The sequence below is a fragment of the Neofelis nebulosa genome, chromosome 2 (genome assembly GCF_028018385.1).
Source record: "Neofelis nebulosa isolate mNeoNeb1 chromosome 2, mNeoNeb1.pri, whole genome shotgun sequence".
Taxonomy (NCBI): Eukaryota; Metazoa; Chordata; class Mammalia; order Carnivora; family Felidae; genus Neofelis; species Neofelis nebulosa.
The window spans coordinates 6,991,077-7,004,773 of NC_080783.1; the positions used below are offsets into that span (position 1 = coordinate 6,991,077).

Consider the following 13,697-nt stretch of genomic DNA (forward strand, 5'->3'; position numbering starts at 1 on the left):
TCCCATAGATAGCTTTTCTTGCATGGCATTGGGGCAGGTGGGGGGGGGGGGGCGATTAAGATGCAGAAGGAATTAAGGTCGCTGATGTACTGACCTTGAGATAAGGATAGCGTCCTGAACTATTCAGGTGGGCCCAGTCAAATTCCAAGGGTCCTCAGAAGGGACAGAGGGAGGTCGGAGAGTCAGAACCAGAGACATGGCATGGGGAGGAAGCCTTGACTGGCTGCTGCTGACGCTGAAGATGGGAAAATGGGCTGTGAGCCAAGAAGGGCAGGTGGCCCCCAGCAATTGGAAAAGGCAAGAAGAGAGATTTCCCCCTACGTCTCCAGAAAGGACCACAGTCCAGCCAATACCTTGATTTTAGCCCAGTGAGACCCATTTCAGGCTAGCAGCCCCTAGAACTGTAAAATAATACATATGTGTTATGTTTTTTTTTAATATTTTATTTTTTTATGATACTTATTTATTTATTTTGAGAGAGAGAGTGTGTGTGTGTGAACAGAGGAGGGGCAGAGAGAGAGTGGGAGAGAGAAAATCCCAAGCGGGCTCCATGCTGTAAGCACAGAGCCTGATGCAGGGCTTGATCCCACAAACTGTGAGATCATGACCTGAGCCGAAATCAAGAGCCAGATGCTTAACCGACTGAGCCAGAGCACCCAGGTGCCCCTAAAGATTTTAGTTTTAAGTAATCTCTACACCCAACGAGGGACTCCCACTTACAACCCCAAGATTTAGAGTCACATGCCCTACCGACTGAGCCAGCCAGGCGTCCCACATTTGTGTTGTTTTTAAATCACTACATTTGCAGTTATTTGTTACAGCAGCAAAAGGAAACTAATACGGTTGCTGACAGTGATCAGGGCTATGAAGAAAGGGGTATAAATAGAATGATTGTCAGGGCAGGGCATGACTTTAGACAGGAAGACCTGGGAGTAACTTTGGGGCAGTTAGCTACATGGTAATCTAGAGGGACAGAGTCACAGGCAGAGGGCAGGGCAAGTGCAAAGATCCTGGGGCAGGAAGGAGCTTGGTATTGGTAGAAGTAACTATCTTTTCTACCTCCTTGATGCCTTCCCACAAAGAGAGAGCCATTCTGTTGTCCGGTTTCCCGAGCAGTCAATGGTTTTTCTTGCAGACTTCTGAGTAACCTTGAAATCTACTTGTTTGAATGTCTGGTTTCCCTCCTTAAAGCCTGGGACTGTGTCCCTGTGTCCCTGTGTTCTCTCCTTGTCCCAGTATGAGGTACTAAGGCCTCTTCTTAGGGTCTTAAGAGTATATATATTTGCCAGAGATACTGGATTTTGGAAAACACATTTCTTCATTTCAAAACTTCAGAAACTTTCCCCCCAAGTCATGAAGGAGCATAAGTGTGGCGGAGAGATGGGCAGGCACTGAGGGTCTCTTGACTTGGACTGTCAGGAAGAGAAGAAATGAAGGGACTTTGAGATCTTCCTACTCTCTTATGGTGAATTTCTTTGTAAAAATGACTAACGGATTATCTATTAAGTCATTCAATACTTAGGAAGAAATTTGGATTTTTCCTTCTTGTGGTTGCTCAAAGCAGGGCACACCTCTGCCAAGAAATGGGGGGATTAAGGTTAACCTCCAGAGGTTTTGTGAGCCCTGAGTGGTAAACAGAGGCACCATTTTCAAGCTAAGTCCAACCGGGCCTTTTGTTGGACAAATGCTTATGAACCTTCTGTCTTGTGCCAGGCTGTAGGGCAACACAGAACCAAACGAGCCCTCACACATGTTCGTGAGGCACCCACGGTTCACCAGAGCGGGGGGCGGGGGGTGGGGGACAGACAACAGAGCTGAGGACCACCCACACGGAGAGGGCACGGTAGCGGGAAAAGGGGGAGTGCTATGGCAGCACAGAAGAGGGAGTGATGATATTTTAGGGGCATTGGGTTGGGTCGTTCATCTCCTCCCATTTGGGGCGGGCTCCTTTTGCTACAGAAACACCTGAAACACCTCTACTTCAAGCGGTATAGATCTCGGTCCAGGGGACAATCTTGATGATTGCTTGTCATCAGTCTCTAGGGTGAACATCTGTTCCATAAGGGCAGGAACAATGCCTAGGAAGTTGGCTAACTATTGTACCCCCAGCGCCCAACCAGAAGTTGCTGCGTGAACAAGCAGATGTACAAATGGGGCATCTCTGAGCTAAGTCATTCTGGAATGACAAGTCATTAAGGAATATGGTCAGGAGATATGGCTATAGAGCTGACTGGACTCGGCTTAAAAGTAGGGTCATCTCGAGCCTCCTTCAAGAAGGTTAAAGGCTAAAATGCCATACAACTCACAGCTGGTTCCATTGCTAGGGCCATACTCCAGTGGTTGGGAAACCAAAGGCCGATAGTCAAACATGGTGGCAGCAGCAGACTCAGTCTGGCGCTTACCTTCCAGCCGGAGGCCCAGGCTGCAGGGTGCCTTAGTGACTAAGAGCCAAGCTAAGAAGAGAGGGAGGGTGGCCTGGCCAGAGCCAGAGCATGGCCGGTCAAATAACAGCCTTATCCTGTCACTGACTACTTGTGTGAACCAAGCAAATAATATCGGCCCCTTGGTTTCCTTGTATTTAAAGTGAGAATAATGATAATGATACTCCCTTCCAGGATTAAACTAAAGAACATATGTCAAGTGGCTGGCTCCAAGAAGGGCTCAATCGATGGGGGGCAGTGGTGAGAAGGGACGATGAGGTAGGACCCAGGGGGAGTGAGAGGACCCTCCCTCTGACCTCTCCGGTATCCTCAAGGCTCTCTGAGAGCTGCCTAGTGGGGACCCCAGCCACCAGCCCCTGCCCTGACCCCCTGCTTCTGTCTTCCCTACTGCTTCAAAGCTGGGAATGAGCAGGCCTAGGCCAATCACAGTTCTCGAACAGGTCCCCTTCCAGACAGGACAGAGAAGCCCAAACTTGGTGCCTCCCTCTCCTCTCTGCTCCTGGGCAGTAATCTGGCCAGTCAGGATGCCTGGCCACTCACACTTCTTCCCAAGCCCCTCTGACTGTCGTGTACCAATCCCAGGACTCCTGAGTCTTCTGTGTCCCCAAATGTCTGGACTTCCTGCCTCCCCTGCAGCTAGCATCCTTAACCCTTGGCAGGCCTGGGCTTCTGCCTGGGGGTTGCTTAGCTGACTTAGAGAAGCTCCCTGCTTCTCTCCCCCGTTCCTTGTTGTAAATCGATCATTCATGGAGTCACACATACATCCAACACTGCACTGCGTGCCTCACATAAACCATCTCCCTCCACCCTGGAAACCTGCCTACGAGGCACGTACTGCCTTTATCCCAGTATTTCAGAAGAAGAAACAGAGGGTAGAGGGAAGAAGACGGGAAGGAGCCTTCTCTGAAAATGCTGCGGCAGAAACTAGGAAAACACCCTGGGAAGCATCTGATGTCCTCACACAAATGTAGAAGGCGGGGCCTTTAATACCCAGGAGTGAAAACCCACAAGAAGAGGACGAAGGGAAAAACCAACAAATGACAAGGCCAGTTAAAGAGGGAGATGAGCCAGATAAGGCAGGCTTGCAGCAAAATGAAAAACTCAATGGTGAACTTCTAATCCACATGGGAGGGAGTGGCAGCCAAACGGAGACTGTGGGACAGAGGCCCCTGCCCAGAATGCAGAGGAAATTGGCATTCTGAAGGCAGCGAGAAACAGGGCACGAAAAACAGGAGTGAGTAGTCAACAGATAAAGTGGATCCCGTGGAGACCCAATTTAGGACTGCTGAGTGCGGCTAGGGCAAAACAAGTTGTGACTGAAGTATGTAGCTCTTTCTGTATTCTCAAGGGTGGCAGAGAATTCATTCATTCCATAAATATTTACCAAGTGGCCACTGCATGGCAGAGACAGTTCTGGGACAGACAATACATGAATCAGGTGAGAAGTATATAAAGTCAGGTAGTTACAAGTGCCATATGGAAGATATAGCAAGATATGGGGACGGGGGTGCGGGTAGATATTTTTGTGGAGTCGTCAGGGCAGGCCTCTCAGGTGAGGTATTTTCTTAGAGGAAAGACTCCCTTCTGTTGGGTAACACTAAGTGGCCTCTTCCATATGCCACAGCTAGACCCAGGATCTCATCTTGAAAGGCAAAGTCCAGAGGAGGGGCTAACCCATTTGCTGTAAGCAGCAACTGAGGAGCCTTCCCAGGGCAGAAGCTGCTAAGATACGGATTGGTTTCTGTGCTCTTTTTTGTGGTTACAGCTGGAGAAGGGGACACTGAACGCCAGGATGTTTGGCATGGAGGTGCATCACGGGCAATATTTGGGGGGAGGGTTGGGGAGTGAGTCCAGGAACACGGCGCAGGCGGCAGCTAAGGACAGCGGAAAGGCAGAGACCACATGGGACATGTCGTGGGCTTGTGGGCTTGTGGGGCAGTGAAACTGGATGTTCAATTTAAAATTTTCATTTTCTGCTTTGAAATTCCCCTTAGGGAGCCCGAACCTTTGCATGTGAGGACACTTTTGGCTGCAGGTGACGGAAGGGCCTAATTCAGTTACTTGAACAGAAAGAAAGACTGGAGGCAGGGCGGTGACCAGGTTGGCTAATCGTGTTCAGTTCATTTAATGGCATCATGGGGGATGGTGGCCTCAGGTGCATTTCATCTTTCTGCTCTTTCCTCTACGTATTGGCCTCTCTCTCCAGCTGCCTCTTGGGTGCAAGGCGGGGGTGGGGGGGGGGCAAAAGCCCCAGCTACCACACACTATGACAGCTTCTGAAAGGAGAAAGGGGGCCATTTTGTCTTTGTGTCTCTAAGACAAATCAACCTTTCCCAGAAGCCCCACGGAACACTTCCCTTCACACTCCACTGGTCACAATTGCGTCCCATCCCCGTGCCCAAGCCTGCCAGCCACAGCTGGGGATGGCCCTGTGGGAGCTTTGCTTTGGGCAACAAAGAGGAAACGGGCCCATCTCGGGGGGCAAGGTGGACCAGAAGGCTTAGGGCACGAGAGGCAGGGACAGGACAAGATGTCTGGGGACAGGGAGGGGGGGTGCGTAGACAAGATAAAGACAGTCACATAGAAGTAGCTGTGACAAACAGAAGTCAGAAGAGCTGGCAAAAAAGCTTATTCAAAGACCAAACAGGAGAGAAGTCTGAGCCAAAGACAGACCCAAATTTGCAGAGCACACAGGCTGAACACATTCCAGGAACTACTGACGAAAGGAAAACGACAAGGGTAGAAAACAATTCACACCAGCTTCCGAGCAGAGAAATTAGAAAAAACAGATTCCCCATAATGGAACCAGCCCCAGGATGGCCTTGGGTTTTGCACTGGGGGCTATTTTCTGAAGGCACTGGAAGGGTACCTCTGTAGGATTTTGAGAAAAAACCTTGGTCCTCAAAAAATTTTATCCCCATCAAATTTCCCTTTGAGTGTAAAGGCAACTGGGGACGTTTTGAGATGTTCAGGAGCTTAGAAAACTGGCCTGTGTTCTGCAGCAAGCAAAATTTTTAAAATTCACAAAATAAATTCAATTCGATTCAGTTCAAGCCAATTCAATTCAATGTAAAGAAATGCAGGCTTCTAGAATGTGGCCTTCAAGGCCTGAAGGGACTGCTGGGCCCCCACCAGGCCCACTGCCCTCTGCATGGCCCCGGGGTGTCTTTTGCTGCCTGCACCTTCTCTGCTCCCTCTCGTTGTGCAATGTCAGGAAATGTGTGTTAGAGCCACATCCTTCGCCCAGCAGCTCAGACGGAATCTTTACTGCACTTGGTGACCACTCAGAACAATAACAGCTACCACCCTCTTCCTGAACTTAATAACAATGGCTCAACCGTTTACCCTCCGGGACACTGTGACGAATGAACAACTTTTAGAAAGTTGTTTTGTTTTCTGTCTCCCAAAGCCACACTGCCCAGAGCAACATGACAGCCACTGTCAGGGACCAGGAACTGAGTCATGAGCCTCTCACCCGAGCGGCTTGAGCCACTGGGCTTTTTCTTCTAAATCAGGAAAGAAGACCGAAAGAGTCTATGAGGCAGAGTTTCAAATTCATTCTGTCTTCACTTAAACTTGCGTTAAAACTCGTGCGTGTTCCTGTCTTAAACAGTCCATATCCTGGATACAGTCTCAACCATGAGAAAAGACAGGAAGTTCACCGCAAACACTGATGTGACGGGGACCAGGGGCCGTTTTTATTTTCTGCTTTATTCTTCTTGGTAGGAAGGATGTCAGAACAAGGGCAAAGGTTGAGGGGTTGTAGGAACACAGCTGAAAGGACTGTGTGGACTTCGACTGTGGTGTTGGCTTTGGGACAGCCATTTATGAGCCATGTCGTGAGCCTCCTCTCTCCCCTTGCTCACGCTCAGGCTGGCCCATCAGGACCACTCGTGCTGCTTCAAACTTGTCCGTAATCTCCCACGGAGGAGGGCCATTTTAAAAGCCACAGAGGCCTAACAGCTCATTCTGGAGTCAATGCTCCTCAGAGGAGTGTCACTTCCCTTTCCAAGTCAGAAAAGGAGTTTGGGCTTTACAAGAAACCCAAGCTCTGGGCCTGGGAAACTCAGGCGTGAGGGGCTGAGCTGGTGTGCCTTCCTCTGGCCTCACACAGGGCTCTCAGCACTGCCCACCCCTGAGGACCAGAAGGTTCTCAGGCCCTGGGGGGCAGAGAGGGTGTTGAACAACTCCATGACAATTCTACGGGCCCCTGAGGTAACCGAGACACAGAAATCCACAGCCCAAGGAGCAGAGCAGAGAGAGACTGGTCACCACAAGATCTGCCCCCTTCCCACCACCCCTAGGCACTTGCCTAGAATCTTCTAGAATACCTCCTCCCCTTCTCCCCACCTCCCCTTTCTCTGCTGGCTCTGCCCCACACCTATTTCCACGCTGTCTTCTGTCAAAACAGGCCCCCACCCTCACCCACCTCTACTCCTCCCCCTTCCTTCCTTTTTTCTTCCTCTTCCTCTTTTTCTCATTCATTTCTCTTTCCTTCTTCCCTGTCTCTCCATTGCCTCTCTCCCCCCATCTTTCCATCTCATTTCCTCCATTTTTCCTTCCCTCCCTCCCTCACCTGAGCATGAGGTAGGACTGACTTACGTTGGTTTCCTCTCAGCCAATAAAGACAGCAGTGGTGGAGGTGATGGCTCCCCCATGTCAGCCGGTCACCCGGGTGGGTGTTCTACACGTTTTATGCTTTCCTGCCTCAGTGCCAGGTGCCTCATTGATTCGCCACAAGGCCCAAATGCCAGTGACGACCAGTGTCATCAACAACCGTGGGAAGGAAGAGAGGCCTCTCTCTCTGAGAGGCCACATGGCCCTGCCTCCTCATCCTCCCTTGCCAGAGTCCACCCTTCCCAGGGGGCCAACACCCAGCCAGGTCTGGACACACTTTTGGGGTGGAGACCCGGGTCTGAGCTCCACCGTCTGTACGCGTCAGCCACATTCGTACTTAACAGCAGGGGTGGGGGGGGGGGCGTTGAACGAAGTTAGTTTACATCCTTCCCTCCCCTCTCTGATTATCTGGAAGCCTGAGAAAGGTGGAGAGAGAGCAAGGTCACAGAGGGCCAGGATTGCTTCCTCCTGCCGGTCACGATGCACTCATCATGAGGTCCCTCTACAAAGAACGGACGGACGGACGGACGGACGGACAGCCCAGGAGTGGCCCTTTGGTTTTGCCAAAAAGACAGAAGCCCCAGGAGAAGAGCGGACGCAATTAACATGAGAAAGCCAGTAAAGCCTTTGCCGCTTCACTTGGCCAAGTTTTTCAGGCCCGATTCTTATTTTAGGAGCCTCACATTCTGGTGGCACTGAGCAGACTCAGGTGTAAGGAATGAGTTATTTAGAAACTGTGGCTCAGCTCAGAAAAGAGTATGAGGTTTTGCCTCGACATGAAAAGAGGAACCAGAGTTAAAATAAGCGGCAGTTGGCGAGGACCGAGGCCCCGTCGAGTCTCTGACTTCACCTCATGGGGCATGTGCTTTAAGTAGCTCCTCAGCAGCCAGCTACTCTCATTATTTCGGTAAGGTGTTGTCTTTCTGTAGGAAGGTGTATTCTTAGGCGTGGAAGCTTCCACAGGCTGCCCATCCTCACAGATCCCCGCACCCTGGTTACCTGCTGTTGGCCACCAAAGAAGTCGCAGGCCCGGTGCCGGGGTCGGGAGCACACGTGTCCAGCAGGGCCCCAGCTCTTCTAGGGAACCTGCCCGCCCATCGCCCTGGCTGAGCGTGGCCTCAGGTAACCCTCTGTCCTCACACTCTGACTGTGGGGCAGGTAGTGGCTCGGGCAGCCCGTTCACACACAGGCCCGTGGCCCCCGAGTGGCCTGTGCAGAGAAAGCTGTTGGTGGCTGAGCCACCCAGATTACCTCTGGGGACTGGAACTGAGAAGTGCACCTGTTGGTGGGAGAAAGAGCGGACCCACAGAGAAGGGCTGAGTCGCGGCAGGCTGCACCCGGGTGCAGGGCCCCAAACCCTCTGGTCCCAGTCCAGGCCTTCTCCCTCGGTGCCCCGCCACCCCGCCACGCACAGCCACACAGGCCACCCAGCAGCAAGGGTGTGAAGGTGAGTGGAGGGGGGTGGGGCGGGGCACACTAGACGCAGTCTATACGTGTTTACAGGTCGTGGGTGCCGCTGTATATACAAGAAGCCACAAAGTTGTGTCTTTTCCAGCTTAAGGCCTAGTCATATTTAAAGTCTTCTGCCCTTTGAAGGAAAAGAAGAAACCACAAGGGGAAAAAAAGATCAAAAGCATTGACCAACTTTTAACTTAAGAGAGTGTAGACTCCTTTCAGCAAACCACCTGTCAGGGATGCCAACCCGGCCAGGAAAGTTCACACGGTCCTAGACATACGTAAAGTGGTCGAGGCAGCTGAGGCCCACTGCCCGCCCCACACGGGCCTCCCTGAGGCCTCACCCTGCAGGCGAGGAGCCCACGTGAGAGACAACCGTACCAGTGGTCAGCGGCCGCCAGGGACATGAACGGACAGTCTTATACTAGATGTGCTACCATTCATCCCTGGTGACCAAGCTGAGACAGGGGGACACCCCAGGCTAGCCAAAACTCTTCAGATGGATACTCTTCAGATACTGGTGTAGGTGCACATGTGGAAAGGACAAAGAAGCCAAAAGCGGCTCTCAGCCTGACCTCTACCGGGTGGAGTAATTCCGAGCGAGCCCAAACTTGTATCTCCCAGAAGCCCCTGCATCAAACAGCCCCAGCTGCCTGAGGAGGCAGCTTCACAACCCCCTGGGTTGGTTCAAGCATGCCCTTAGGACATCACTCTCTGACAAGTGGCTCATTGAAGTGATTCCTTTGACCCTGTAAATAGGCTCCCCAGAGGCTCTCTACTCCACACAGCTTCTCCCCAGAGGCGCTCTACTCCACACAGCTTCTCCCCAGAGGCCCTCTACTCCACACAGCTTCTCCCCAGAGGCGCTCTACTCCACACAGCTTCTCCCCAGAGGCCCTCTACTCCACACAGCTTCTCCCCAGAGGCGCTCTACTCCACACAGCTTCTCCCCAGAGGTGCTCCACTCCACACAGCTTCTCCCTCTTGACACATTTCCAGTGACCTGTGCCCCAGGGACTCGCCTGCTGTCCTGCCCTCTAGTCCAGCCCTGTTTCCATAACTGCATCTAGTTCTGGACAAAATGCATCCTTCCCTTCACGTTCTGGAATCAACGATAGGGCCCCACCTCTCTTCCTCCACTTTTACTTTCTTTTCAACTAAACCCCACAGACCCCGTTGCTGCTCCTACATGACACGGTGTCCCAGCCCTGCTCTATTCCTCCGCTCTGCTCCACACACAGGTGCACCCCATTTGTTGGTGCCTCTCGAGAACTGAGCATGACTCCTCTGTCCCTGCTGAGGACACTGAGAGCATCACCTCCTTTGTTCTGACCACCCCCATGCTCTCTTAACACAGCCAGATAAAAATAGCTCCCCTGGCCTCCACCTCACTTGGTTGTCATGCACTGCGGTCACACAGAGCCCGTGGTGTTTGTCATGCAAACTATGTGTAGGGTGGTCTTTCCAGACTTGGAAAGACTTGTGCAGCTGATTCTTTGTTAACATTTAACGGCAAATTTTACACACTTGGACTTTACCTGGTGCAGCCAGGTGCCATGAGCATCAGCCTTGGGCAGAACGGGCGTCTGCGAAGTGAAAGTTACCATCTCACGCTAACCCGCCGGGCAATCATCTAGTCCCTCAGGAAGAACGGTCCGTTCTCCTGGAAGTTCCCCCTCCTCTCCTCCCTGGCCCACTGACCTTCACTCAGCTGAGCTCCCTGAAGGAAAGAATTGACAAGCCACAGTCCCCTTCCTCTGCCTCTGGGCATCCTTCCTCACCATCGTTCTCCTTTGCACTCAGGAACACAAGTTAATGTCTGTCAGGCCTGCTTCCACGTGTCACGGAGCGGGGTTACTCTGCAGGGTCATAGTTTAGCTACTAAGCCACCCCCAACCACAGACTTCTGGGGGAGAAAGAGGCTCAGCCGGGCCCTCATGTCCAGGCTGTCTGGGGCACAGGCTTTCCTTCTCTTCTTCTTCTTCTTTGTCACCCACTTGTGCCAACACGGGCTCCACGCAGGGCCAGTGTCTAGGTTGATAAAGGGCTTACCTGGACAGTGAATTTATCATCTTCATTGGGCAGAATCCTGTACGTGTAAACACAATTCCGATACCTGAAATAGACCAAAGACTTTATCAGAACCCACGCAAGAGAATTCATTTCTCTGGAGAATTCCTGACCTGGCTGGAGGAATCTGGGCACGATGTCTCTGAACTTTGGAGCCGATCATACGGAGGTGGAGATCGGCCTTGACATCGAGCAGTCCTGTACCAAGCCCCCTTCCCCGCCCCCCTCCACACCCAAGGAACTTTAGGAAGAAAGGCAGTGGGGTCTTTTGCGCGTGATTTACGTTGGCGCTTGACAGCTTCGTGGTCTGATTTAAAGGAATCCGCCATCAAGACACAGCTTCGTTACAGGAGTTTCACTTACTCAGCCCCTCCTGGGTGCCTGGCACTCTGCTCAACATTTATACGTGTTGGGTAACTAGATCTTAAAATTATACCCCGATTTTTAAAAATTTAAAACCATGCAGAAAGGTAAAGGATGAAAAATAAATGTCTCCTTCTCCTGCTCCTGTGGAGCCCCACTTCTTAGATTTACTACTCCTTTTTGTAAGCCATTCCGGAACTTTTAAACATACATGCAAGCTTATATGTCCCTGTCTTTTTAAATGCAAATAATATCATAGTATACATGCTGTTCTGAAATTTGCTTTTCTCACCCCCCAAAAAAAAAAAAAATCTTAGAATTCTTCCCAACTCATGTTCCACCATGTGGTTGTGTGATCATTTATTTGACCAGCCTATGATGAGAGATGAGTAGCTACTTCTTAACTTTTTATCATCTCTGTGCCTACATCTCACATGCACTGGTGAAGTCACAGATTCAGCCTCCCCGTCAGTACAACGGGGACAGGAACAACACCTACCTGTTGCTGTGTCGATTAAGCGAGTTAACGTACGAAAAGCATTTCTTCTCATTTTTTTTTTAGCATTTATTTATTTTTGAGACAGAGAGAGAGAGCATGAAGAGGGGAGGGTCAGAGGAAGAGGGAGACATAGAATCTGAAAGACATAGAATCTGGAGCTCAGGCTCCAGGCTCTGAGCTGTCAGCACAGAGCCCGACGCGGGGCTCGAACTCACAGACCACGAGATCGTGACCTGAGCCGAAGTCGGACGCTCAACCGACTGAGCCACCCAGGCGCCCCATTTCTTCTCATTTTTTAATGTTTACCTATTGATTTAGGAGAGCGAGAAAGCACATGCACGTGGCCGGGAGAGACAGAGAACTCCAAGGAGCACGACGTGGGGCTTGAACTCACGAACTGTGAGATCATGACCTGAGCCAACATCAAGAGTCAGATGCTTGGCCGACTGGGCCACCTGGCACCCCTGAAAAGCATTTGAACATGCCTGGAGCACGCTAAACCCTGCACGTGCTGACATTTACTAGCGGTTGTGGGGAGGTCGGCACGAGAAGAGCTGGACACGGGCTCTAGATTTTGAGACAGGGACAACCGATTGCCTTCCCGTGAGGCTGTGTCACTTTTTTCTCCCACTAACCGGATATGTCTGTTTCCCCACACCCTGCCAACTGGCTGTTATCAGACATTTCAATCTTTGCAAATCTGAGAGGTGAAAGAAAAATGATCGCTTACTTTAATCTGCCTTTCTTTATGAGGAAGGTTGAACGCGTTCTCTTATGTTTCATAGTTGTCTTTCTTTTTCTGCGAATTTCTTTTTACAAACTGACATTTTCTGCGAATTACATTTTTTAAGACCATCTTTTGTTTATTTATTTGCCAGACTTTGATAGATGCTACCCTATTTTGGAGTTGTCATTGACAGTGCTCATGGGACTTTTTTTTTTTTTTTTTTAGCTGTGTTTTACGATTGTATGTGGTCAATTTTACAATCTTTTTTGGCTTTTGAACCAATGGATATTTCAGGAAACTTTTAGAGAATGTTTTGCGTAATTTCACTTCCACCTGGTTCAGTTCTCACAGGGAAGTTTCTTTTCCTGTCTTGTCTCATCTCTGAATTCTCAGCAACCTGCACCCTGTCTCCAGAGCCTGAGCTGACAGCACACCTGGCTTATGTCAGAGATGTCAGGGATGACTCTCTAGGCCACTGCCACGTCACCTCCCGCACAGGTCCCAGAAACGGAGGACGGCCCCAGGACCCCAGTCCAAGCCCCCAGTCGCCATCCCCTCCAGCCTCAGCCCCCCCCCCCCCCCCCCCCCCCCCCCCGTGCAGAGCCAGCAACAAATGCCAAGAGTGGCTCCGCCCTGCTACCCCCTTATCTTTCACTGCTGGCTCTCACGACACTTCCTCCAGTAGATATGCAAATGACACCAGGGCCAGAAGAGTCTCATTTGGCTGAGGGCAGCTGGTTTGTGCAAGAAGTTCAGCAGGCCCCAAACACCAGCCCCTAAAGCAAAAGAACAGGGTCCCAAGGAGAGGGGCGCAGACAACTGCACGGAACCGGAACGGCCCTTCAGTTAATCAAGTGTGGCAGACAAGCCGTTATGGCCTTTTCAGAGAAGTTCTAGGAACACCGAAAGACAGACTCAGTTCCATGTTGTTCAAACAGACCAGGATTCAGAAGCTAGTCCGATAGGAAGAGAGGACATTTCCCCTTAGACACTGATATCTCAGCAGCCCCAGTGCACAGGGCCAGACAAGCCAACCCCGGAGCCGGGTCATTTCAGGTCTTTGTGGGGAAAATGTACAACGTCACCACCACCACCACTCATGCCACACACACAGCCCACAGGAGATGAGTTGTTCCAGACTGCATGCCGTGGGGCTCCGGGGGCTCCGCGAGCAGGTGGAGGGGGGCACTCCTTGGTCTCCCTCACTCCTCAGCAGCTACACCGCATTCTGGTCCCAGATGCACAAACGTTGTACAAATGCACACATGTACACACACACAACACACATATACGTGTACATACAAGCGTATCTCCACATACAGACGTGGAACCGACATGTACATGCACAATCTCACATGTAAAATGTTTCAAGTGAAGATTCCACGACTCTATCAGCTTTGACAACGACCACACGGGAACGCAATCCAGACAACGTGCTTGGCTGCGTCATCCAGCCCTTCCCAGCTCTTTTGGGGTGATTCAGTAACAATTTAGGGTGCGAACACGGGCCCTCGGCTGCTACTCC

The 13,697-nt window shown here is 51.2% G+C and overlaps 1 protein-coding gene across 3 annotated transcripts in view; it reads right to left on the reverse strand.

Moving 5' to 3' along the window:
* Window positions 1-13,697, reverse strand: part of INPP5D (inositol polyphosphate-5-phosphatase D) — a 122,574-nt gene that overhangs the window by 94,506 nt on the left and 14,371 nt on the right. For all 3 annotated transcript variants that reach the window (XM_058700922.1, XM_058700907.1, XM_058700913.1), the window contains exon 2: window positions 10,566-10,629. In XM_058700922.1, coding sequence (XP_058556905.1) covers window positions 10,566-10,629 — 64 coding nt within the window. The remainder of the gene's footprint in view (window positions 1-10,565; window positions 10,630-13,697) is intronic.